Source organism: Lathamus discolor, chromosome 3 (assembly GCF_037157495.1).
Source record: "Lathamus discolor isolate bLatDis1 chromosome 3, bLatDis1.hap1, whole genome shotgun sequence".
NCBI lineage: Eukaryota > Metazoa > Chordata > Aves > Psittaciformes > Psittacidae > Lathamus > Lathamus discolor.
The window spans coordinates 26,676,435-26,703,707 of NC_088886.1; the positions used below are offsets into that span (position 1 = coordinate 26,676,435).

The 27,273-nt window shown below is 46.9% G+C and overlaps 1 protein-coding gene across 4 annotated transcripts in view; it reads left to right on the forward strand.

Annotated features, from left to right (window-relative positions):
* The window catches only part of FGF12 (fibroblast growth factor 12), a 230,422-nt gene that overhangs the window by 106,186 nt on the left and 96,963 nt on the right, over positions 1-27,273 (forward strand). The window contains exon 1 of one of the 4 annotated variants that reach the window (XM_065674237.1): positions 20,261-21,536. The exons of 2 other annotated variants lie outside the window; for them this stretch is intronic. In XM_065674237.1, coding sequence (XP_065530309.1) covers positions 21,338-21,536 — 199 coding nt within the window. In that variant the 5' untranslated portion in view covers positions 20,261-21,337. Of the gene's footprint in view, positions 1-20,260; positions 21,537-21,708; positions 21,856-27,273 lie in introns of those variants that run through there. One more of the 4 variants, XM_065674240.1, reaches the window with a different exon arrangement.

Genomic DNA, 27,273 nt, shown 5'->3' on the forward strand with positions numbered 1-27,273 from the left:
AGCTGCACTTCAAATCCACATGTCAGGTGCTGTTAGCATGCGTAGCTGCCAGCTTCATTAACTACTTGTGCCCAAAGCCTTTCCTTCCTTCTGGTTTAATGAGGAGCCAGAGCATCCCCTTGATGCCTCCCTGTGGCTGCTCAGCCACATGGCTTTAGGGAGCTGCAAGTGGGTAGGAGCTGAAGCTGGTTTGCCCTCTGTCCCTAAAAATGCTGAGTCTGGGGAAGGTGCTGCTGCCATCACCTAAAAGGCCCATCAGTGGAAAGGAAAGGTGAGCCCTTAAGAGTATATTTTCCTTGTTAAAGATATGATGCGAGAAATTTGTCATTCTGTTCTGAACGCTCACACTTATTAGAAAGCTGTGCAGGTTTGGAAGCCCTCATCAGCCCTTCCCTAAGCCTTAGTCTCTCAATCAGCTGCCAAATCCCCGGCGGAGCTGGCAGCGCTGCGGCAGCCCCAGCGGGGATAAATGGGCCATGCACTCTGCGGAGCGCTGGTGGCATGGCGGCAGGGACAGATTAACTGCCTTTTGAAGAATCGGTGCAGCGATGGCAGCTGGCGGGCGGCTGAGAGTCCCCTCTCCCTGCAGGGGACAGCCTGAAAATGGGCACGTGGCTTGGGGAGCTCCAAACACCTGTGCTTAAAAATAAGTTGCTTAACATCTGTGCCAAGCCTGGCCTGTTTTCTTTCTCTCCACTGTTCCCGCTGCACCCGTCACCCAAATGCCTTTTCCATAGGGAAATGCATTTTCTGTGCCCAGTTTGTGATGCATGTGACATCCTTAGGGAAAATGAGCATTTATCCTACAGCATTTTCAGGTTTCTAGATCTCAGGAGGAGACAATGAGCAGGGACTTCAAGCTGCAGCCCCAGAATCTCTCATTAGGGAGTTCAGGGAACACTTGCAGAAATGCGTATCTGTGCCAAAATCATGGAACCATGTTCTTGTGCTCAGCAGGTTTCCAGCCTTTTCATTCATTAAAGATGATCCAGGATGAAGACAATTAATTATTCACCAAAAATCACTTTGAATTTTCACTGGCTACAAGATGGCACCTATGGGACCACAGGAAAACAAGCATGGCAGAGAGAGACTGGCCTGCTCTAGACCGGCACACTGGGTCAGAGCCCCCCAAGAGCCTCCCAGACAGGAGCTCTGGCTAGGCTAGTACCCTCCATCCTAAGGTAGGCAGGCAGACAGGGACTGGTGGGGCTGAAGCACCATGCCAATCTGCCATGAGCTCTCAAAGGCACTGACAGAAAAGCATGAACCCCAGGGACTCCAGGAGCCTACATGGGTTGCCAAAAGCAAAGCTCTCCTGGACACAGGTTTTTCCAGCTGTGCAGACACACAAAGGAGCCACGGGCTTATTGCACTGCAGGACACAGTTTTACCTGCTGTGAGACAGAAACTACCAGCTCAGGTACTGTAAGGTTAGGAGCAGGAAGCCCACAGCCAACTTCTCTTAAAGGATCTGATAAAGACACCACTGTGCTTTGTACCTGAATGAGTTTCAGGCAAGGTGGTTTGTGTACCATCTGCAGCCCAGCTGCTGAGGGTGGCATCAACCCAGGAGCCTAGGCTGAGCTGCAGGCTGCATGCTGGGATCATTGCTAGCATCCTGGCAAGCATGCAGTAGCTCATGGCACTGTGTCTGCCTGAGCCAGACCCAATAGCATGAGATCTGTCAGTGGGGCTCAGCTTGTCCCCTGCAGCCCCTCTGTAAGTCCTGGGTGACTCCCAAGACTTCAGCATAAGCAGAAGCAGTGTTTGCACCTCTTTCACTTTTGGTGGAGCACCACGTGCCTGAGCCAGGGTCCTGCCCAAGCCAAAGTGGCTGCACTTACTACTGTTCACTTTGGTGTAGCAGGCATTGGCTGGGAAGTTTCTAATTACTTAGTAAAGTGAAAACTGGAAGAGTCTTATGAAACTATCCCATAGAAACCATGATTACTTCCGTAAGCATAAAGCTAACAAGGTAGATCTGTTATTTTCAGGTCATTTTATTCCAAGTGGAGTTAATCTTACACTTGTGCTGTGCCCAGGGCTGTGCTGCAGGTACACAGGAGGCTGTTCTGGCTGTTCTTGTACCCTGTTCAAAACAAAATCTACTGGAAAAAATGCTATGAGGAGAGCTCAGTGTGGGCCAACTGAGACTTTGCAGCATCCTGCGAGTACTTATTATTTGCTGTGATCAATGACACTGCAAAGGCTGTTTCCCAGGGTAGGAAACGCCTAATTATATAAACAAGCAGTATTGGGAAGGAAAATAGTACCCAGGAGAGAAAGCAGTGGTGCATTAGAAATAATGGGCTCTATCAATACAATTTTGTTGGGCAAGCTAACCTTAAAGATCCATTTAAATAGGCCAGAGATGTGGGTGACTGCTACATTCTAACTTTGTAATACAGTTGCCAGTCAGAGAGCAGCTAGCAGTAAAGCCACTGCTTATTTAAACCATGGCTCTGCAGCTCTTGTTATGTGGTGAACTAAAGCAAACCCTGACACATTTCTCTGTGTAGGAGAAACGGGTATTCAGAGAGGAATAGCTGTGTTTGTGGCCTTTTTCTCTTCATTTTCTGCAAGTTTTGAAGATCTGTTGAAGAACAAATCTCTGTTGAAGAGCAGATCTGTTTCCTGTGAGAAAAAGAAAAAAGTGCCCCTATGATCTATTCTCAGTGCTTGCTGCGGAGTCAGGATGTGGGACTGTGGAAATTTCCTTTTCCCAGGCGAGCAACTAGCCCATACAACACAAACACATTTTATCCTTTTAAAATGGAATATAGTGCTTGACATTACTGCTGTGGTAGAAAGCTGTATGCAGCCTCTCTTAATTTCCTGGTTTATAGGACAAATTACGAATGTTGGGCTTGCATGACTGGCAGAGCAAGAACTGCTCAAGGCAACATAAACAGCTATGAATAACAGAGCAAGCAGGGACTTTCACAACTTGCTTGCAGACAAATGAACAAGCAATACAGCTAAGGCCAAGCTAGTTAACTAATGTTTTTCTTTGTAATATGCGCACCTACATTATGCTGCAGGTTATAATATCCAGAGCTGATGTGGTAGTACATCTGTGTGAGTGGTGTCTCTTATTGCTTGGTGGTATATCTAAAGGCACTTGCCAGCTTTTGCTAGTTGTATATTCAGGCAGCTAAAGTGCAAAATCTAAGTTTTCTAGCTCTTGTCATTTGTACAGGACGACTATGCTAAAACAGGTGATAAAGGGGCAAAAGCTGCCTCCTTTGTTGTATATTTTGTGTATGAAACAACTGCAGGCCCAGTTTTGGGCAGCTGCCTCCTGCTTCTGAGTGAATCCTGGCTTGCAGCGACCAAGACCAGGCAGGAAGGAAGATGCGTAAGAAACTGTTTGGTACCCTTTACAGGATAGAAAAGAGCACTGAAACTCATGTGCCCTCTCTGATCAGGTATATAACAGGGCCAAGGTGTTTAATGATGCCCACTCCAAGGCTCTGGTCAGGTTCTGACTTGGCTGCCTATGGTTGCTTTCTGGAAAATTCCTCTCTCTCCTGTGCTGTCCGCTGCCTGGTCTGGCAGGGATATTGCAGGGTGTTGCTCTGCACTGTTAAATGGATGATTTGTTCTACCCTGTTGCTGGTTGCATTTTCGGTGGGGAATGAAGGTGACTTTGGTATGTACTTAGTTTTCTGGAGTCTGTAAAGCAGAGCAAGATCTGCAGAGGTGAGTAGGCATTTTCAGTGTCAGTTTTAGAGCTTTGCATTTAGCAGCAAGTAACTGAGCTTAGAATTTGCACTCAGATTTGCTAGGTATGGAGCACAAGGGCTGCATGCTGTGAAGGGGAGAAGTGGTTTAACTTAGTGCTGGAAGAACAACAGATCTGAGGGCTTGTGCAGAGCCAAAAAGTTTGGAGGAAAAGAACGAGATTTAAACATTTAGTCCAAACTGCTGACAGAAAGAAACATGCTCTGTTTCTAACATGTTAAAAATGCTTAGAATAAAGCACCCTGAATAAAAGAATAGTCAAGCATTTGACTTGCAAAGAGAAACATTTTCTGTCCTTTGACCTCTATGAAGTTTTTTTACATGGCACGAATTCACCAAATATTCTACTCAAACTACATGCAGATGCTTTTTTTTTTTTTTTTTCCCCGTTGTTGTTTTGTTTTTTTTTTTTTTTTTTTTTGTAACGCGGAGTTGGTGCAACAGATCACCTCATTGACCTGTCACATGCAGCACAGGGCACCTTTAATTCTCTCAGAGAGCTGCCAAGAGTGCAGAAGCTCGAGCTGCTTGATACACAAAGTGAAAAGCCTCACTTAGAACCACGCAAAGCTGTACCCCTCGACGGGAGCAAGTGGTGGCCCCGGGCAGCCGGACGAACCGCGGTACTGCTGGAAGAGCTCTGACTTTACAAAACAGCCTAGGCTGGGTGGGTACCTCTGGGCAAGGACTCGCGTGGTTTGCGGATGGGCTGCAGGCGGGGCCGCGCCGCGCAGCGGGAGCGTGTCCCAGTGAGCAGCAGGTGGCAGTGCTGCCGCAGGCAGAGCCGCGGCCGTGGCGGCAGGAGCTGGCTCCCGGCAGGGTGTCCGGCTCGGCAAGCGGCGCGCCTCCCCGGCAGCCCCGCAGCCCCTCCTTTGGAAGTGCTGGGCGTCTCGCCCTCCTGTCCCTGACTCCCAGGGCATTTCCCTCTTGTGGGCCGAAACTGTTTATTTCGGGTTCCTGCTCAAGAGAAAGCACCCAGATCACAGGGTTTTTACCTGGGATGTGGCAAAGCTGCTGACTTGCTGAAGACAGGGCTGCATATTCTGCTGGTGGGAAGTGCGAGCTGCCTGACCTCTGCCTTGGCTAGCCCCGTGGGACTCGGTCCCCTCATTTCCCTCCTTCCTCTTGCGCGCAGGTGTTTAGAGGAGTAGCTCCTAGTTGCCAGCAGCCCCATTTCCCTCCAGCTGACCTTACAACAAGTCTTGGCCCCTGGTAAAATTTCCTGGGGCGGCTTTGCTGCCTGCGTGAGACCCAACTACTTACTGCAGTGCAGGCAGACAGCAGAGGGGTGTCTGGGCCCAGCAGCTGTGCTACGACACTGCTGGAAACATGAATGCTGCCAAGTTTCCAGTGTGGCTTGGTGTGCAGAAATCCCAGTTTGAATGAATAAAGGTCTTTCAGATAGTTGTAAAAACCCTACCTCAGCCTTTACATTCTGGGCTTTTTTTTCCCCCTTTTTTCCTTTTTATTTTTTTTCCCCCTTCTTTCCTTTTTTTTCTCTTTTTACCTTTTTTTCCATCTTCTTTCTCCTCCCTTCCCTTTTTGTCCTTTTATCCCTTTTTCCTTCCCTTTTTCCTTCCCCTGCTTTTATTCCCCCCTTTTACCCCTTTTCCTCCTTTTTCTCCTTTTCTCCCTTCTCCCCCTTCTCCTCTTTTTTTCTTCTTCCTATTTTTTTTTCATTCCTTATCATTTTTCCTTCTCCCTCCCCCTATTCCTCCTCCCTTTTGTTTTGCTTTCCTTCTTCCCTTCTCGCTTGACTCGGGGAGGGCTGCGGCGCAGGTAACCCCGCCAGCCAGGATGCTCCTCACCGGGCGGCGGTGCCTTCACGGCCGCGGAGCGACAGTGGCGGCCATCGGTGGCTCAGCCACTGGGCGGCACTGCCGCTCCGCAGCCGCCCGGCCCCCCCGCCTTGCCGGCCTGTGTGCTTTTTTATATCCTGTTCATGTATGCTGTTTGATAACTGGTGCATTTTCTGAAAGCACTTGCAGGCATTAAAAATGATGGAACTAAAGAAAGGATGGGAGAGGGATGCTTCAAAAAGGGCATAGCTTAAGGTAAAAATTATTGGTGCTGTTCTTCCTGTGTAAATCCAGGGGTGCAGGTACCTATTGGGCTGACATAAATAGTGATTTTTATCCTGATTTTCTTTAATCCATATGGGTTTGATTGTAGAACTGCAACATCTTGTACAGTATAGAGTGCACACTACTTTGTAGGCTACAGGACTGGTCTGCTGGCAGTGACAAGGTAGCAGGCATTTTGTATCATCTCTTGGTGCAGGGGAGCTATGTGGTACATGGTCAGCCCCAGAGGACAGTGCTGTAGCTTGGTGAAAAGAAACTCAGACTTGTTCTGTCCTCATTTCATTGGTGATTCTTGTATTTTTGCTCTGCGTCAGCAGCAACACTGGTGTGGTCCGTTCACCTTGCACAGCAAGCTCTCTACAGTTCCCATATCTTTCTGCTGTCATCCTCTGTTGCATGTCAGCCTGGGGATCCTCATGCCCTGGGATTGTCCACCTTCCTTATAAAAGGCACTAATTGAGCCCCTTACAGTCTCAATTATGAATACATGATCCAAACTATTTGATACGGAAAAAGACAAAAATGGGCTTGCTCTAACCCACAGATCACCTGCAACAAAACTGGGAAAGTTTTGGCTTAGATGCAGTGGTGAGCAGAATGCCTCCAAAAACAAATACTGGAGTTAGAGGCAAAATGAGATCTTTCCCCAGTTTTAGGAAAAAAAAAACCCAAACAACCCTAACAAAAAACTCCCCAAAAACCCCAATAAAACAACACCCCAAAACCAAACCATAAAATAATGACCTGGGGAGTTTTACTTTGTTCCATACCATTATGTAATTGCACTTCAGATTTTTCCATGAGAGACAAATTCCAAGATACTTTTCAATCTACCCCCAAAGACATTGGAAAGTTTTAAAAGTTGTGGGTTTTCCTCAACTTTCAACTTTTAAGGGTTAAATAATGTGGAAAAGAAACAAGATTAATTTCAAATAAAACAAAACAGTTCTGTGAACTCAATATTGTTTTCTGGGCTTTTTAATTCATCATAGGAAGAAAAGACAACTCAGTCCAACACTACATAGTTTTCTTATTTTTCACTGATCTCACATGCACAAAAAAAAGACCCAAACCTGAAAGACTTCTGAAATGGAATATGCTGAGAGCTTTAATCACACAACTCTGTGGGGTGCAGTTATGCTGCTGTAGCTAGATTCCTGACTTGTTTATGCAAGATAGAGAAGGAACTTTCGGAGTAGGAAACATCACTGTGAAGTCCTGGTGCTTCTCAGGAGCTAGAGGGAGGCTGCAGGACTGAGCCCTGTTCAGCATGCTGGAAGGACAGGGCTTCCATGACACTCGTGAACAGCATCTCTTACTAGTCAAAATTGTTTTGCTGGTGCAACCTTGAGGCCCCCGGTGGTTTGGGTGTGATTAGCAGGTCCCTGCTGGTCACCCAGGTTGTTGGGGCATAGGGTCAAGTGTGCCCTAGACTTGCCTGGCACCTCTATCTTCTTCCCTGCTTCTGGGATGCCAAGGTCATGTATCTCACAGTACTGCATGTAAAGGGACTGTGAGGCTAAAACATGAAGTCCTGGTGGAGCAAGGTGGGAACCTTGTCATTTATAGCAGTGCCACAGAAATCCTGCAAGTTCTAAATGTGATGGAGGAGCTAGTGAAGGGGAGAGGGTGGGGCCAAGGCTCCTCTGCAGCAGTGGTGCCAAGCCTCTTCCTATGGCCTAACAGAGAGAGGTAAGAGAGGACAGGGTCTCAGTTTGTGGTGGACAGGAGTTGAGCTGGACACCAAGGGGATGCTGTGAAAGATGTCCGCTGAAGAGTGTGTTGGTCCTTTCAGGAAGGGGGGGCCCTTCCTGACAGCTCCACCCGTGCTGGCATGGAGGAAGAGGGGGCTCCTCCATTGGCACACCTTTCCTGCACTGCTTTATAAAATCCCACCCTGAAATCTATCTGATCCCCCCTCCTCCTCCCCCCCCCCCCCAAAAAAAAAAAGTATTTACAAGCTTTCTTATGGGAAAGGCTCACAAAACCAGTATCATTGCCCCCATTTTATGGATGGGAGGAATTTGGAGTTTGGGGAGCAGGATATGCATCTGTGGTCACTCTGTGGGTTAGTGGTGGATATGGGAGTCAAAGTGAAGCCTGTCAGCTTGGTGCTTTGCTCTTGGCACTGGGGATGATCTGCAACATTTTTGTCTCAATTCTCAAATGCTTCACTGCTGTGCTCAGGAACTGGACAGAAAGACTGCTTTAACAGGCAGTCTAGTTTTAGAGCTGGCATAATCATAATTCCTATGCCACTAGGAGCAGGGGGGGAGGATCAGATAAAAATTGGAAAATTAGAATTTATTACAATAAAAGCCAAAGTGCTAGGAGCCAGAACTGTCATTGTAATGCAAGCTCTATTTTGATGGAATCCTATTACATTGTATGAGGTTGAGCATTCATAAGAATATCTTGGTTAGTAATTATCTGATTTGTGATATGTATCTAATGTTTAGATTTATTTGTTATTCTGCTGCACATTATGCAGCAGCAATCCATTTCTAAACAACATTAACTGGCAATGTAGCAGTTCAGTGCAGAAATTACAAGCATAAACATAAGTTTTACTAGGTTGAGTAGCAGCAAAGTTCAGAAATCAGCAATCCTGGTAGGGGTGATCTTCTGGGGTGAAGAGCTGCAGGTACACCTCTGCCTAACTCACCCTGCCAACAGAATACACACACATACACACCTGCCAGATGATTCTGGGTATCCCCAAAGTGTCGGGCAAGCAGAAAAGACACATGCAGACAGATGTGGGTACCAGCTGGCCAGGGGACCTCACATGCGAGAGCTGACAGCTTCCCTATTTTGGAATGAGTTTGTGGAAAATGGTGTTTCTGCAGACTGCACCAATCAATAGCAAAGATCTGCAGGAGTGGCTTTTAAATCGGATAAGCTTTGGAGCTGATGTCTGAATGATAGTGACAATATAAACACTTGACTGAACGCCCTCCTGTCATTGCATCCCTAACAACACTTGCGTAAGACCATTTGTATTTTATGGGATCTTATCTTCTTTCACTTTATTTAATGACACCACTAAATAAAAACACTCAATAATCGCTGTTGCATACTTTAAATCATCAATTAAATGAGTGTGGCTATTAGGATAGATATATTTTAAGATGGAACAATTAGAAAAGGATAAAGGGACAGTGCTCATTAAAAACACTACTGAGTGTGTATCAAATGTCTCCCATTCTTAGAGCATTAAAAAGGGACCTTTTTAAATACGAAAATTATTGGTGCTACAGATGAGAGAAAGAGTCTCTTGGCTCATGTTACTGCAGGCTGCATCACGCAGTATTTTCACAAAGGCATACAAAAATTCTCCTTGGAAAGGAGTGGGCAGGATGAGAGCACAAATGTGCCCATTGGTCCTATTGGAAACGTGTTACTCTTCTGATTGCTAGAAACCATGTCTAATTTCTAGACTAAATTTATTCTTGGCCAGTTTCTACCCGTTTGCTCTTGTACCAGCATTGTCCTTCAGCTTATCTGTCCTCTGGCTGCTGTAATTTATGCCTGTTTACATTTCTTTCTGCCTGGGCAATGAAGATCTATGAAACATGTCCATTCTGCTTTAGTTTGTAGCCAGTTTCACTTTCTTAATTGCTCCAGTGCCAGGGTTTCAGGCAACACAAGGGAGCATCCTTTGTTTTAAAAATAAAGGCTTTCATTCAGGCTGTACAATATTGTGGGTATATTTTCTGTTTGATTGAAAGTTTATGCTCTTTTCTTTGTTCTTGTTTTTTTTTTTTTTTGGGCGGGGGGAATGTTGAGGGGTTTTGGGTTTGGTTTTTTAGGGTGTGGTGGTTTGGTTGGTTTTGGGGGGTTTTTGGTGGTTTGGTTTTGTTTCTTTTTATCCCTCCACAAAATCGAGAAGCCTGGCCCAAATCAAGCTGTCAAGAGTCCCTGTGAAATGGTTAAATATCAACAGAAAGAAGACTTTTCAGACCCTACATCATGGCAGGGGTCAAGAAAGAAAAGTGAGAGGATTGCATTCATTACTGGAGGCATCTAAGTGCAAGTACTAAGGGTGGTAGTAGCACGTAGGCTTTTGTAGAACAATTGTCTGCTGTCTGACTCATGTCAACTGTTTCTTTTGAAGGGGAACTTTGCAGGAGTCAGTCTGGCATGTTCGATTGTGACAAGAGCTGGTGCATGTTTGCACACCACATGTTCTGCACAGCCCAAGGGGCTAAGGCTGGAGCTTGAGTGGGGATCTCTGGAGCATCAGTGAGATCTGAAAGTCTGGTTCATTTATGTCCATTTCAATAATCCCAGCCCACGTTTTTTGGCTCACAACAGTTAAGACTTGCTGATGAATAAGCAAGGACCTGGAAATTGTTGAAGGTAATGAAGTGTCTGTGAAACATGTTTGTGTTGCATATGCTCCTTTTACTGCTACAGTCTTCAAGCTTCTTTAGCTGCATCTTTAATGAGGAGGCAGACACTTCCCTGGTAGCTACAGGTTCACACTTAATTTTACTAAGTGCCTGAGTTTGTCATGAGGAAGATGCTGCAGACTTAAAAAGTAGCTCTATTTCTTAGTGACTTCATTGTCAAATCAGTCTTCTAATGTGAGGGCACCTTCTTGCACCCCACATTTTACAGCATTTGAGGTGAGCTGGAGTGGCTAGTAGAGGCACCAATTTACATTAGTATCCGGCTATAATGAACTGAAGAAATAATATACTTGCTTCTTAACACTAAGAAGGGAGCATGTATTATTGGCATTCTTTAACAAATATCCCCAAAACAAAACAGATGGAAAATAAAGCTTGCATAAGGCTTATGAAAACCAGTCAAGGAAGAGAGAGTGAGGTCACAACCAATCTGCCAACACCACTGACAGGAGGCATCCTCCAGGCTGGAACAGCCCAGCACATTTTGCTTCACTTGCTTTGGGTGGGGAGGTTTTCCAGGAATTCTGGGCCTCTGGGGCTGCTGAAGAGACACCAGCAGGACCCACTTCTGCTGAGGAAGAGGGACCTCAGGAGCTAGGTGGGTTCATAAAATATATTCTGTGCATCCTTCTCCCTGGTGCAGAGTGCATCAGGTTTTCAGTCCCTCTGTTGCCCTGGTCCTCTTTCTACTCTGAAGGATGCTCCTTGGGCAGAAAATCCCAACATGCCTCTAAAGCTAACAGATAGCTGGTCATCTCTGTGTGGGGTGCTGATGATCTCCACTGCTGTATTGCCACCTGTACGCAGCACAAAGCCATATTCTCCTTAATTGCTGACAAAAATGTCTCTTCAGAAGCCTCCCGATAATTACTCAAGTACCCACTTAAGTGGCTTTTAATTCAGGCTCCTCATCCCCACACTCGTACATTTTCTAACTGCCAAGCACCGCTACTCTTATGTATGAGCTTCTGCCAGAAGAAAGTGCACATAACTTGCCCCCTGGTTTACACTACCTTGCTTGAATTTTGGTGAGTCCATTATATTTCCAACAGGCTAGAGCAGGAGCATTCAGTCATAATGAAAGCTGAAAGCTCTTACTGCTCTTGTGAATTTTCCTACATCCAACAACACTTGGCAACACTACAGGACCTTCTGCTGGAGTGCTGCTGGCTGCCTTCCCAGCTCATCTCGCTACTGGAGGCTGCCCCTTGCCCCTGTGCTGGGGCAGGAGTGTCACAGAGCAGACAGCTGCCCCAGGAGTGCCCATGAGCTCCTGTAAATGCCATGGGGCAGGTGGCAAGGATGAGCCATGGTCATCGTGCTAGGTGCCACAGGAGGGCCAACCAGTACTGTCCCTGGGGCAGTGGGAAGGAGAATTCTCAACTTTGCAGCCTTCTTTGTGTGCTTAGAAGGGGAAACTCCAGGAATCCTGACCCCTCACCCTGAAGGACCCAGCTGCATTCAAAAGGGAAGGCTTTAGGACATGACTTTGAAAGCTAAGCAGGTTCTGTTGCCTGTTTCTTCATGCTTGATAGAAGGCATTGCTCTCTCTGCTTATTTTTACTGTTTTACTGGGGTATTCTCTGGACACCAGGTCCAATCAATGACTCGTTTGTAGCAGGCTCCAACAGCCCTTTAACTGAATAATGTTTTTTTTTGTGTGTGTGTTACATGATGGAATAAGACCAAATTGAAACTACCTCTTTCCCTTAAGTGGGAAAAGAAACATGCATATGAAGGTGGAGGATAAGCAAGCAGGGCCAGAGAGGAGGAAAGAAATCACACTGTACAGGAATTCCTTGTCCAAGACAGGAGCTGCAGAGAGGTCATGAATAAAGGAAGGAAACAGGGTTGCCCATGTCCAAAACCTAACCTTGGAAAGCCCCAGCAGAGCCCTACAAAGTGGTTAGAGCAGCTATTACAATTTCCTTGTGCAAGAGCAAATACTTGAGTCTTGGTCTTGAAAGTGGCAAGACTACCAGTTCTACCACAGCAGTGTGATTTCTTGCTCTTCTGGCATTACATTGTGAGCTCCAAAAGGTCTTGTTTTCGTTCCTTGTCGGGAAGAAACATAACTTTGAACCCAAGATTTTCTGCACAGTGGATTTCTGTTCATATTACCTCTAATACTGACTTCTGGGTGAGTCTCTGAAGTTAGCTGGAAGGGACTATTTGTGATTGCACAGTCTTGTCACCTATTTCACTTAAGTCAGAGCTGCACAGAGCAAGCCCAATAAGTCCTCTGTGGCAGGCATATCAATAGGGCAAAAAACCTCTAGACAAGTGTGATTTGGATCAAATGCTTTCTCAGCTGAGGGTGGTGCAGAGCTGCATTCCCAGGGGAGCTGTGGGATTTCCATTGGTGCAGGTCCCTAAGCAGGGATCAGACCAACCTTGTCAGAGATGATGAAGGTACTGCTGGCATAGTAAAAGGGTGACCTCTCCAGGGTCCTTCGTACCCTGTGCACAATTATATCAGCTCATCTATTTTCGAAAGAGGTTGACTCTTAGGATGAAATGATAGAGAATCCATCACAACTCTTGCCATATCATTCTCTTGATGAATTACCTTTGCTATTCACAATAAACATGAGCCTTGCCTTGACTCAGCCTCCAGCTCTCATTCTGACTTTGCTGGACTGAAAGAGCCCCTCCTTTTGAAAATGTTCTTATTGAGTGGTGAGAGATCTATCAGTCAGGGCCAACTCTTCTCTGTCATTCTCTGGATACAGAGGGTCTTGACCATTTTTCTTCTGCGGCCAGATTTTCAGCAACAGCAGACTATCAGTGATCACAGAATTAATGGGCTAAATACCCTGAGTACCAAGAGCATATTCGCAGGGTAGCCCCATGTGAATCCCTGTAGATGTGTTTATTACTGCAATGAAAAAGACTGCTCAAATGTCTCACTAGATTCATATTCTTTGTAGACCTCAGACCCTTCTGGGGCTATGTTCTGATCCCTTACAATTTTGAAGTGTGGCAACCAGACTTTGTGCCTCTTGTTATACTTGTGTTTGCTGCATTGGGTACAAACTTGACAGAGCATTTCTGCTTCTGCTCCCTATTGTTCCACATATGTGCCCATGGGCTTGGGCTTGCGCTCTACTAGCTACAGTTCTGTGGAGAAAGGTCCTGTTCAGATGTATCTCTCTCATGATTCCCAATTCCCAGAGTCACTGCTTTCTGGGGAAAAAAATAGTGCTGAGTCTTGAAGTAATAAAGACTAAATAGTTTATCCCCAGAGGTTTGATATAGCTGCATTAAAATGAAACTTGCTTCTATGAGCCCTGTTTCCATGTCAGTTCAGTTTATTCTCATCACCAGACTTGCTGTGATCATTAATTACTACTGCACCAATCTTTGTATCCTCGGCAAAGTTAGATTTCTTCAAGGCTACTGGTACCTTTACAGGATTGCAGCAGCTGTGAGAATCTGGGGAGAGTGGGTATGAGATTAAATTTTACTGAGGAGATAGAAAAGTTGATATATTACTGGGAAGGGAAATAAACTACTATTTAAATAGCAAGATGTGTGTTTGGAGGCCAGCGGTGTGTGGGGGAAGTGATGTATTATTCACCCAGATCTTTTTTACCCATTGCTTTAGGTCAGCAGGGGATGAGGGAGTCTTTAAACTTTTTCCTAGCTGTACAACAGCTGTAATCTCATATTTACATTTAGTGTTGAGTATGCCCTTGCAGTAGGTGGGAGAAATAAACAGGTTTGGTTAAATAAGATGCAATCTGGATGCATGTAACTTCAGAGGCATCCTGAGGCCAGGATTAATGTCCCAGCACTCCTGTTCTGCGGAGTTTGATGGCAGTGGGAGTACAAGGTTTTGTCAGAGTCACTGCATTTCCTGCAAGCTCTCCGAACTGCAAGGAGCCTTTGCTGGGTGACAGAGCAATGGCCTGCGCTTTGAAGCATTGCTCTTTTGACCCAGCAGGATTTGAGATATGACCTGGCCCAGGCTGCAAATGCTGGACTTCTTATGAATTTGGAGGCTGGATGAAGGGACAAGAGAAGTTTTGGGTCAGGGAACTTTCCAAGACCTCTTTAGGTCTGGCAGAATCCATTATGTGCAGATAGAGAGATTTATGGGTCTGGAGGGAGTTTGTAATTTCTCCTTGACAGCTCCTCTCCCTTCCTCCCATCTTGGCCTATGCCAGTGCAACACAGGTGCATTAAGGAGGCTGATGTCTCCAATCTCCAAACCTTGACCTGCTGTGGAGCAGACAGTCCCACAGCCCTGCCGGAGGAACGTGATAGGGGTTTTGTTCTCCCTCCCTTCTTTTTATCATTCTGAATCACATAATTGGGCTGTTTTGCCTCAGCCAGGATCTAATCAGGAAGGATCTGGTTGACTTTCAGCAAAGTCAGCTTGATGTAAACTTTAAATTGAAAGGCTTTTCCTGACATGCTTGAAAATGGTTTTGGTTGGAATCAGTGTTTGGCTACATGGTTACAACGTGAGGAGGTTTTACAGCTTGAGCAGTTTTCCTTCCTCCCAGGGAGGGGGAAGCATGGCAGTCCCATAGACCTCCTGAGCTCAGGGGATTGGGGGCCCAGGGCCTCAACCTGTACTGTGGAGTCACACTTCCCCCTCCACCCAGACCACATCACCTTCAAGCGGGTGAGATGTAAATCCGGACACAACCGGGTTCATTGTCCATGGAAACTGGGCACCTCTTGCAATATTGAAACTGTAGGCCAAAACAGGCTACTGGCTGTCATCAAGTAGGATTCAAAGAGAGCAATGGGGATGGCTGACCTCCCCTAGGGAAGGGAAGGTTGTAGGAGCTGTCTTGTTCATGAAAGTGCTGCTAGCCTGAGGTCTGAGGACTATGTCTCTGCTTTAGACAGAGAAGGGCAGGATGTGTGTGTATTCAGTCCCATGCTCACAACAGGAGTTGTTCGGGGGTGGCCACTTCACCCATTTCAGCCTCAAGCTCCTGCTTTACACTAAAAGTACAAGGCTGCATGTTGGCTTTTCCTCGTTCTTCCGTGCTGTGAATGCAGATGTAAGACCTGGGATGAAATCTCAAGTCCATGCTCTCCCTTCCCTCCCAGTTCCTTGCAGTTCCTGTGGCTTAGGACTATTAGATGGGTTGTCACATATGAAAAAGTCCCTAAAGGGGGTGGATGGAGGTTGTTGCTGGATGTTGGGAGAAACCCAGTGAGGAAGAAGAGGTGGAGGGTAGAAGGAAGGGAGGCAGTTTTCTGTCCTGTCTTTTAAATTCAGCGGCTGTAGTACAGACAAGAAGATACTTGAGTTTTCTCAGCAAGTCCCGGGCAGAGGGTGCCAGAGAAGTGGTAAATGCTCCATCCCTGCCAGTATTCAGGGCCAGGCTGGACAGAGCCTTGGGTGACATGGTTTAGTTTGAGGTGTCCCTGTCTATGATTCTATGTTTAGATGGGTGCTTCTAAGCCTGGAGCAGCTGGTTAGCTTTGTGTCCCTTGTTCAGGAAGAGAGGGCTCTTAGTTCTGCCTTGCACAAGGTTATCTGCAAGCAGAGCAACAATCCTTTCTTTGCTCCACGGTGAAAGCCCCACTGGGGCCTCCTCCCTGCGTAACCTTAATGACTGATCCCACTGGGGAAGGAAATGGTAGAAGGGCCTATGAATGGGGCTGCTGGGGTAATAACAGCAGCTTTGAGATGAGCCCATCTTGAAGAAGCCCTAGTTCTTGCCCTGACATGTGAGATAGGCGCTGGCCGGTCTGCAGGGAGGTCTCTCTCCATGTGTGGGAACAGTTTCAGATGCCCCCTGCTGCTACTCATTGTCAGGATTGATTCTGGGGAGATACCTTCTGCAGCAAGGCGTAGGCAGCAGAATCTACCCTAGACAGTGTACCTTCCTGCTGTTCTCCACAGGGCCTTCCAGAACCCAGGAGACAAAGTCTTTTCAGTCATGCAGGAGGCTCCTTGAAGAGAAATGCATAATGGCATTTTCATTCTTAGACAGCCATGATTTCCTTCTAGCAAAGCTTTCTTGTGTTTCCCTGCCTCCATCTGGTATAGGTCACTGAAGAGAAAGAAAATCTGTTAACTAGAAACCCTCTCTTCAAAAGGAAAAAATGTAGATGTACATATAAAATCCAAGTAGAAATATTTATTTTTTCTGGGCTCCATTTGGTTTCATAGTGTTGGTGCTGCCTGTGACCAGTTTATGCAGCAGTGGTTTCATTTTGCAATCTGCATAAATGCTTACCTGACATTTGCTTTAAGACAGACAAGCCCCACTTTTCTCTAGGCTAGAGCTGTTTCTAAAGACACCGGATAAGCTAATGAATACTCCTCATGATGAGTTGCAAATTTTAATTGAATCTTTGAAGCAAAAAAAAGGGGGTGAGGGGCCCATTAAATAAATTATTTTAATATAGCAATCATATGATGCAGGCTCTTCTGTGTTTATTAAAAGGCCTAGGCAGCTCAGAGCTCAGCTGTGTGAGAAAAGCCCAGAAAGCCAGCCAGTTTTCATACTCCACTGCTGTTTTAGGGCTGGATTTCTCCACGAATAGCATATTTTTAAGTGAACATGTGAATCCTTATTAGGCATCCAAACATAGCTATAAACCCATGCATTGTAAACAGAATTACCCTGCACACAAAACGGGCAAAATATTGCAAGGTCTTTTCTTTCCTCTATCAGGTTACCGAGGCGTGTTTTTTTTTCAAACGTCCACCCACACAGAGAATCTGGGGAATGCCAAAGCTGCGTGAGGTTTAATTATGCTAGACATGCAACAAGGGGCTCCCCTGCAAAGGATAAGTTAATAAAACATGGATATGGGCTTAATTCTGCTTAATAAGCAGCCCTGGAAATGCACATTTTAGATGTAATTTACACAGCATGGAAATCGGGTACAATTCTTAAGAGGTGTCTGCATGCAGACTTTCAAACTCAACAGTGCCTTCCTATTGGAAGAGATTTGTTGCTATGCTGCTGTAGAATGGCGAATTAGGCCATTCATAATTATTGGCCAGGGATGGGTGTCTTTCTTTTACCCACTCAACCACAGCAATACACACATATATATTAAAGTGGTATGAAATTTAAATCTCTTCCTCAACTTTCATGCATATATTTTCAGTAGCTATGCAGATAAAACAGCAAAAAACCTGCATATGCTTCTATCTGTAGTTTGCTCTGTGCATACAGAATTAGTAAAGCAGAGATATGCCTAATGACTGAATCCACAGAATATAGCCCATGGCTTTTGAAGGCTCTATGAAAAATAAACAGGATATTCTGTTAGCAACCCTGCGGGAATTATTACACTTCACTAAGGAAAGATGCCAATAACCTCCGTTTTGACCTAGATAGATCATTCTGTTTAGGAAGGTAAGGGAATGCAATTCTAGATCACTTCTCTGTTCAAGCCACCGAAACTCTGAAATTCAGCCAGCCCTTCATTTTAAGCCTCAGAACTGAGGACCGAAGAGTTTATTTGTCAAGTGAACAAAACCTCAGAAATTACAGTGTCTTGAAATGTTTGTATCAGCCTCCTTCAATAGCAAGTGGCTAGTACAGAGGCTCCTGTATGTTTAGGGTGGAGTAGGGATATTTAATAAGCATTGTGAGTCTGACCCTCTGCTTTCTCCTGTGTGAAGGATGGGGCCTTTCTGCACAAACTGCAGGACGGGCATTGCCGTGTCTCTCTAGCATGATCAAAATGCTGTCTTGCTTGTTTGTTTTATGAATCAATGCTATTCTCTCTTTCCCGCTTCATAGTGCGCATCATGTAACTTCTAAAGAATGACAGTGCAGGTGCATTATGAGGTTGCCCTTCAGCTCCCCACCTCAAGACTATTCTGGGTTTGCTTGGTGTTTATGAAAGCATGGGCTCTCATTGGTGAAGCTGGGGCATGATCCACAGTGGTGCAGAACAGATGCATATGCCAGTAATGTCACCAGGAGTTTATGGCACTGTGCCTGCGTTCAGAACCAAACCTGTGGACTCCTTGGCCACCTCTAAAGACAGACAGACCCTGCCTGTTGGGAAATGCAACATTATATTCAGTTTCACAAGCTCTGCTTTAATTCCATCACTGCAGAAGCAGAGAGACCTGGGAGAAGGATTTCTTCTTACAGTTGACTCTCTTTTCACATTCACAAATCACTAGGAAAAAAAAAAATACCGTGACCAACTTTATCACTGATAAGGATAATTTTTAAATGCAGAGCTGCTGCTTCTAGTTTACAGCTACACAAGAAAACAAATTAGTCACATGCTGAATAACTGAAAGTTATCTAATGTGGGGGTGGAATAAACCAGCATTCTTTCACCAGTGTTTTGAAGACTACAGGCAAAAAAAAGTATCTTAATATATATATGGAAAACCTCTTTCCTGGGAAGATACCAGATTTGCTCATAACCTTTGAAGGTGAGGCTTTGGATAATTCACTGGCATTTCAGGCAGTGATTCTCTGATATCAAACAGCTTTCTTTAGGCCATGCCTGTACCTTGTACTGCAACATTCTTTGATGTCAGGTGAAATAATCTGGCAAAGAAAATTAAAATATGAAGCATTTTAGTTGCAGGAAAGGGGAGAAAAATCTTGATTGATTGGGACAGTGAAATCTGCGCAAAAAAGTTGGCAGCAGTTAAAAAAAAGATCAATAGCCTAATATTTATATTTCCCAAAAGGTTCTGAGTATCTTCCTCCTCTGTTCTCTCCTGGGGAACCTGATTCCACTTCATTTTGGCATGCACAGGGAGTAAGAGTGAAAATCAGGAAGTAATGCTGGAATTTAGTTAATCTTTATGGACATAATGGGCGGTTGTTTCAGTTGCATTTTTTCCTCAAGACATTAAAATAGTTTAGAGATAAAGTTCTTGCAATGAAGTAGTTACAAAGATTATTTTGCTGAAGTTTGTAATTCCCAGGGGGTGTCACCAACTGGTTTAAAGTGTCCTCTTCAGCTGGGTACAAGCTTCAAAGGTACACCTTCAGGACTGAGTTAGTCTTGTCCTGCCACTGGTATTCACCAAAGTGTACCTGGGGCAGGTCTCCTTTCTCCAGCTGAGATCTCCTTTCCCTCCACTCCGACCACTATATGCTCCCCTGAGATGCAAGATGCTCATCACTTCCTGCACATACATTCGTTAGCTCTTACTTGAACCTGAAATCTGTAGAACACCATTCTTAGGGCAGCAACAGCAGTTACTCATCTGGATAGCCAGAGATGTTTTTCTGCACCTTAAATTTTGCTCGGTGCAGCTTTGTGGCTGGAGATAGGAGGGAGCCCGCCCAGCTGCCGCGGGTCAGCCCGAGGAGAGCATCAGCTGATAAACTGGTGGGCTGCCGTGGGACCGCTCTGACGACAGCCTCCGCGGCAGCGCCCACCACTGCAGTCGCCTTGCAGACTCCCCAGCCGAGGCATCGGCCCCGCGGCAGCGCAGCCTTTGGGGTGCCGGGGCTGTCGTCCTCTCTCTGCTTGCACGGAGAAGCAGGGAAAGCCATGGAGGTCGGCAGCTGAGGCTGGGTGCTCGGGCACCTACAGCAAAAGCCTAGGAGGTGGACGGGTGGCTGCACAAGTGGCAGGCGGCTCCCCCGAGGGCCGGGCGGGGCTGCGGCGCCGGGGAAGCCCGGCTCCCCTGCTCGGGGGCTGCCCTGCCCGGGCGGAGGGGCAGGGCCGCCGCGAAGCTGCAGTTGCCTCTCTCTGCCTGCGCGATTTTTCTCATCCAAACCTCGATCACGTAGGATTGCGTAGAGGAGGGCGAGCGGGAGCAGCTGCAATTCCCCCCGAGCCCAGCTCCGCCCGGCCCGGCCTGGCCCGGCGGTTGCGGGGCTCCCCGCCACCTTGGCAGCAGCCCAGCGCGGCGTGGGAGTCCAGGGGGGCTTCCCCGGCCCCTCCCTTCCTTCTCCTCCCCTCGCCTCGCCTCGCTCCCCCCTCCTCTCCCAGGGCAGGGCCGGAGGATGCAGACGGGTGGCGGGCGCGGCTCGGCTCCTCCCGGCCCCGCCGCCGTCGGGTGGCACCGCGGAGCATCCTGAGCTCCGCACCTCCCCTCCCGACCCCCCCACCCCCGCTCTCCTCCCCGCCTTTCATCGCTCCTCCCGCCTCCGTCCCTCCGCGGCAGCCGAGCCCGGGGCCGACAGCTCCGCGGCCCCCCGCCGGGCTGGACGATGTGGGTTGCTGCCGTCGGGGAGAGCCGCTGCCGGGGCAGAGGTGGAGAGCAGGGCTGGGAGAGCTTCGCCAGCCATGGCGCTGTGAGCCCGGGGCGCCGAGCTGCGGCGATGTGAGCCCGTTCCAGCGGCCGGGAGACTCTTTTTTTTTTTTTTTTTTTTTTTGAATTTTTAATTTTTTAATGTAATTCAATTACATACCTTCTTTTTCTGCCTGTTTGCTGACCTGGTGCTTTTTCTCGTGGCTGCTTTTCTGCTTTTTCCTTCCCCTCCCGCCCTCTCTGAGAGCGGAGTGGTGAGGGGGGGAATAGAGGAAGAGGAGGAGTGCAAACAGAAATGCAGCGCGGCTCGCCCTGAGCCCGGCCGCGGGTGCGGAGCAGAGCCGCGTCCATGTGCGCGCAGTGCCGCGCCGCACCTCGGAGCCACCGCGCTGGGGCCAGGGCCGGCCGCGGGCTTGGGGGACTCTGACTCACCCCACGGCTCCTCTCCGGAGGGCGGCCGGCAGGAAGAAGCGCCGCCGCCTGCGCCCGGGAGGAGCGGCACCGCGCCGCAGGGACCCGCGGATCCTCCGCGAACCCCTTTCCTCACACCCTATCCTTTGGACACAGCTGCCGCTGGCGAACCATTACAAGTGGGACAGCAGCCTCCCGGATTTACAAGCCGCGGGGCACTGCCAACCGGCCAGGGGGCTCGCCGACGGCCGCCCGCGCCGGAATTTGCGCTCCCCGGGGACAGACCCATGGGCGGCGGGGTCCAACGCCCAGCCATGGTTGTTAGCCCGGGCGCTCTGCTCCGCCTGGCCGGCTGAGCCCTCCCCGGCGCCGGGACTCGGGGCCGCAGCGCGTTGAGCGGGGCGTCCCCGTCCCCCGTCCTCGCGGGGCGCGGCCGCGGCTCGGCCCCAACGCCCGGGTGGCGCCCCCCGGAGCGGAGCGGCGCGGCGCAGGGGGGCCCATGAGCGGCGATGGCAGCGGCTATCGCCAGCTCGTTGATCCGGCAGAAGCGGCAGGCGAGGGAGTCCAACAGCGACCGGGTGTCCGCCTCCAAGCGCCGCTCCAGCCCCAGCAAGGACGGACGCTCCCTCTGCGAGAGGCACGTCCTAGGGGTCTTCAGCAAAGTACGCTTCTGCAGCGGCAGGAAAAGGCCGGTGAGGAGGAGACCGGGTGAGTACGGCGGGTCGGGGCAGTGGGGACCGGCTCCGCGGGGTGGGGCAGCCGCGGACCTGCCGGGATGGCTGCCGCTGCCCGGGGCTTTCCCGGCACAGCTGGGTTCCGTCTGGGGACGGGCTTGCTTCGCACGCAACTTCTGCCTGGGTCCTGGTGGTTCCCCTGCCGCGGTTGGTGGGATGGGTGGGTACCCGCCTGCAGCAGCATCCGGCCACCGCTGTGAAGTGAGAGCAAAGAGGGTCCTCCGGCGGAAGAGACCCAGTGGCTTCGTCTGTGCTAGCTTAACCCAGAACTGTATTTTTCCACCTCTCTGTAGGTATGTTTTATAAACAGTCTCCTCTTATTTTCTGCGTAGTGACAAGGAAATCGATAAACTGAGGAACAATTAGAATGGTGGTTATTTGATAACTAGATCCATCAAGTGTTACTTCAAAAGCAGAGTTGCATAGGCAATTTCATTAGTTTAGAAGGCTAACTAGACAGCAGTTTGTACAGCTGTTACACTTAATATTGAGCTTGCAAGGACCCAGAAATGCTTTTTTGGTAGTCTTCTCCCGCACCCCCCTTTTTTCCTTTATCTTTTTGTGCATGTATGTGCTCAGACTTGGTTCCTTGTAGAAAACTTCAGCTCTACTGTACGTGTTGCTCACATTTCCACGATGAAGTCCCAGCACCCACAGTTTCAGTTCTGAGTGGAGCTTTGTGTTCTCATCCATCCTTGGTAGGTGTGAGAACTCAGTACCTGGCAAGAGCATTCTGCGATTTCTCAGTGGAATTATTATTGGCTTCTTCCTTTATCTTTTTACTGCTATGAATACCATTAAGGTAAGAAAACAGAGATTGCATTAAGAAGCTGCTGCGAACATGGACTTTTCTCAGGTGTGCTTTAGTATCATGGTTAAAAAAAGAGTGATGCTCGTTTACTCATCTCTTTGGGATGTACCATCAACCTGCGTAATCCTCCCATGTTTTCCATATATGCATTTTGTTTGTTCATTAGTCTTCTCGTGAAGCCCCTTCTCCACACCTGAAGTCTGCCAGTCATGACTCTACAGCAAGGTGTCAGAACTAGCTGGGGGCTGCTCTTCTGGTCTGTAGATTGAGATACAGGACCTGTACTCAAGTGAGGAACAAAAAGAAATAGGGGCAAAGCCTCTCACATGTAGAATGCCACTTGCTGTTGTCAACAAAGGGGAAAGAACAATTACTTTGTATTAGCTGTCAGCACTCTTGGTAGGTAGGCTGTGGGGCAGGGACTATATTTAGCTAGCAAAATGCTTCAAGATTGACAATGCATGGGTTAGGCTGGAAAAAACAGACTCTTTAATGGTCTGTTTTAAAGCAGTTACCCAAAGAGGATGCAAAATATCTGAAATGTAACATGACTTGAAATATTCAAAGGGAAAGAATTGCCCCCTTTTTTTCATTTTCTTAAGTTATGGTAAGTGCTAGCTTATTAATTAATATTAATTAACCTAAATATTAGTTAATATTAACTAAATATTAGTTAAATGTTAGTTTATAAATATTAGTTAAATATTAGTTTAAATATTAGTTAAATATTAGTTAAACTGTGAGCCCAATCTGAAATACGGCTCTTGCCCCAGAAATGTGGTCGTTTTGTCTCAGGAATCACTCCTTGTAGGATCATGAATGGAACCTGGGAGTGTCATTGATGAAATCCTTCCTCATTCTTCTTTCCTTCCCATCTCCATCTGCTACTGAATGAGGTCCCTCAAGGGATAAAAAAGGCTGAGAAATCTAAGCCTGTTAACTAGATTTTAAGATGCTTGGTCTCACTAAAGTCTGAGTGACTTTTACAGCAGGGTGAGGTTGGTGAGGCTTCTTGGTCCTATCACAACACAACCAGCTACACAGATTCAACTCTGCTTCCTTTGGACTCACTAAACGCCTGTCAAGAACTGATGAATTTTAAGAATTCCCTCAACTTGCATGGACTTTCATGCTGGAAGTTGTTCAATAACTTACAGACCAGAGTGACTTAAAGAAGACTTTTTATTGACTTATAAGAAGGATCAATGCTACTCAGTGCTGTAAAAATAGAGCTGTTCAGTCTTTAGAACTGTCAATCGTTTGTAACCAGTACTGTGTTCATTTCATGAAATTAAAGGCGTAGATGAATTAAGTTGCTTTGAAAAAAAGATCAAGTGTCCTTTCCTAGGCTATGGACTGTGTCTGCTTTCGTTCCCATTATGCATCTTTTAAATAGAGATTTATTTCACTGGTACATCTTATTCCTGGACTCATTCCTGGTGTGCTGCTCAGAAGGCAGCATGCTATCAACTTTGCTGCTACTCTGATTGTTTTTTTCAGGGAGCGTATTGTACCCAGATAAGTTACTCATTACAGAGGCTTTTCTGCAGTATAGAGACCTGTAGAAATACAGAGGCATAGAAAATGACATGCAAATGAAGTGAAACTGGTTTAGAGAAATGTGCATACATTGTGCGGTGACCCACAACCTCAGAGACTGTGTACTTAATGGTATGCTGGCTCAGTAGTTTGCAAGTCAGTGAAAGGAACTTGAGAAACAGCCATGTTCAAACCGGGTATAATCCCATTTGGAAATGGTACGATGCTAGGGGAACTGTCTTTACCTTTTTAAACATGACCTTATTTTATGGCAATGAGGAGAAACTGCGAAAATATTTCACATTTATAAGGTGATTTCACCTGTAGTACTCAACAAGCTCTATGAAATGCAGAGGATTCCTCCTGTTTTATAGAAGGTAATATGAAGGGATGAAGCAGTTCACTGACACAGAGACCTAATTCCCAATGCTTGTTCCAGGATGCTGTGTTTCAGGGTGGAGGTGGCCTTCCATCATGCCAGGGCAACTGAACAGCAAAGTTGAGGAGTCTGGGGTACTTACAGGAAGGTGAACAGGCTGGACCATCAGGCACAGCATCTGTGGGGGTTGGTGGAAGTTTTGTCTGAATGGAGCCACTGATTGGTGTTGTTACTTGGGGAAATCATATTTGAATTCAGGCAGCTTTGGGTCAGGCAGTGCCAGGCACTGCGTAGCGTTGTTTCCACCCCTTCAGGAATTGCTTTCGTAGGTGAGTTTCCAGCTTGGAATGTGGAGCTCAGTCTCAAACATGTTTTTTAGCCCAGGAGAAAAAAAAAGTCTGCCTTTCTCCTGCTCCCACCCAGACCTTTCACCCTCCCCCCCCCCCCCCCATTTGATACATATTTTGTGCTCCTCCATGGAAAGGATGCTTTTTCATAAGGAGATCCAAAGGCTTTTTCTAAAATGAAGGAGATGGCTCACACATCACACATTAAGAAAAAAAAAGGAAAAAAAAAAAAAGGCAGTAACTTAAAACATGTTTTCCCTTTGCAGTATTTCTCATTTTGAATAATAAATGGAGACTAGGAATTTAAAATATATGTATGTAGATATTTTTGCAGCAGCATTAAGCAAAATACAAGAGCAACTTTAGACGAAGGGCGCAGAAGGACTTAGTTTGTTCAGAGATTGATTTAAAGCATTTGAGAAGTCTGTCATCTCTGCAAGCTGCTAAATTCCCCGAGTTAAATCCTGAAGTCCTTTCTGATTTTATGCAGGGTGAAAATGATGATTGAAGCTCATGGTAAAAACCACCTTTTTAGGTCCCTGTTAAATTTGTCCTAGTCCTTCCCTGCTTTTATGGAGTTGTTCGTCTCAGAACAGCTGTAATACTGCCTAACCTGTGGAATTTGCGCCTCTCCTTCCCCCTTCTCCCCACCTTGCTGCACTGTCCTCATGCCAGCTACACTATCTCTGTGCATAGCTGCTGTCTGTAGTAGGATTCAGGCTGGATCCTAGCACTTTTTGATAGGATGTATATGCATATCTGGGTGTGCATCCAGCCAAGGTGTGTGTGTGTGGGGGGGTGTCTGTCACATCTTCTACCTGCTCTTGTGCAGAATATGGTGCTGTGTCCCATCTCTAAGGAGTGGCTGGAGGGAATGGAAATGGCTGGAAATCCTGGTATCACCTGGCCAGCAAGAGCTCTTAGAAGCGCTAGCTGAGATAAGGGCATGTATGCCAAGTAGCTCACCAAACAAGAGCCTAGATAATATCAGAGGGAAGCGACACAGCCTTGCGGGCACATGTCCTTCTTATTTGGGGCAGTCTGGCATCAGTGAGCCATTGGTGTTTGTAAGTGCCTTCTGCACCTGCCAGTGCTAATGAGCACCAGAATAACCAGGAGGGGGGAAAAGGCTCCCTCCTGCTCCTGACAGCTTGGCAGATGGGTTTCATTTTATCAAACTGATCCATGGGGGTGGTATCGCACGCGTTCGTGACTTGCAGATGTGGTGACTGTCACGGTGTGTGTCTATGCTTGGTTACTGGGGGGGGGACGACACACGTGTCAGATAGCAACCCTGGGCTCTCTGTCTCTAAAATCTGGTGAAGAACTGCAGGCTCCCAGCTTTCTCCAAAGCATGGAGAGCTCAGCTACCAGCCTGTTTCACAACACAGCTTGTGGGTGAGCACGTCAGTAAGCCACTTTGTAGAGTTCTGGACTGGATATGGTCGATGCCAAAATAATCTGTGGAAGTCATCCAAGCTCCTAGAGGGGTGGATATCTTCTCTCCCCATGGCCTCAGGGGTAGCTGTGCTTGTGGGAGCAGTGCAAATCATTAGGCAGCTGAGGAGGTTCACCATTATAGCAATACAAATGATTGATTCTTCGATCACCAGCCAGATCGAAAAGTCAGGGTGAAAAGAGGTTCGTGAGTGATTATTTTTCCTCCCCATAAGAGATCCATATAAACCAGTTTATCATTGACTGATATACCTGTTTTTTGGAGGGGGAAAATGGTACAATTTCATTTGGAAGATTCTGACGTGTGTATTTTTCTTTAACTTTCAGGTATACTTCTAAATGAAATGTTGCACTGAAATAAAACCCCCCAAAAGCTTCAGTTCCAAAAATACTAAAATGAAGACAATATTTTCTTCCTTCCTTCCTTGCTTTGCTGAATTCAGCAAGAATTTAGAATAATTTTCCAGACCAGAACCAGATACTACATATTTTAACAGATAAGCTATTTATTACAAAAAAATTTCAACAACTTGACTCGGGCAGTGTGGAGAGCAGAGCTGCCATGGGAGCTGAAGAGATTGTAACAATCTCACTTCTGCGAGACACAAGCACGATCATGAGTCTCACTGTGTTGAGGAGCAAGTGCAAACTCGCTTGGGCTTCCCTTCTTTCCCCTCCGCACATGGGCACACCATGAAATGCCAGATAGCACAGTGGCCAGGTAGGCGTTTGTTTCATCCCTCTGGCATTTGTTCTATTTGATCCATCCCTCTGAACAGTCATGTGCACAGTATTTCTGGGAGTTTCCTACTCCAGCACAGTTGAAGCCAAGCTATGATTTATTATTAAAATCAAAGCAAGAATTTTTACAAGCAAAACATGTAAGAGATTGACACCCCTTTCGTATTTGCAAGTTCTGTGGCTTGCAGAAGGTGACCAAGAATGCAGAAGAGGTCTAGGAAAGCAGCTCTGAAGAACTAACTTTTAAATAAACATACATTTTTATATGTTCCATGTACTGTCAAAGCACCATTGCCATGGCTGCATTATTGCTGTGCCTTAATCTTGGAAGTCTTTTGTGAAGAGACCTGTACCAAAACTCATTGACTCTGTACCTGGGCTGCACACGCTGCAGTCTATCGGGGAACAGTACCTTTATACGTTGTTCTCCTGTCCA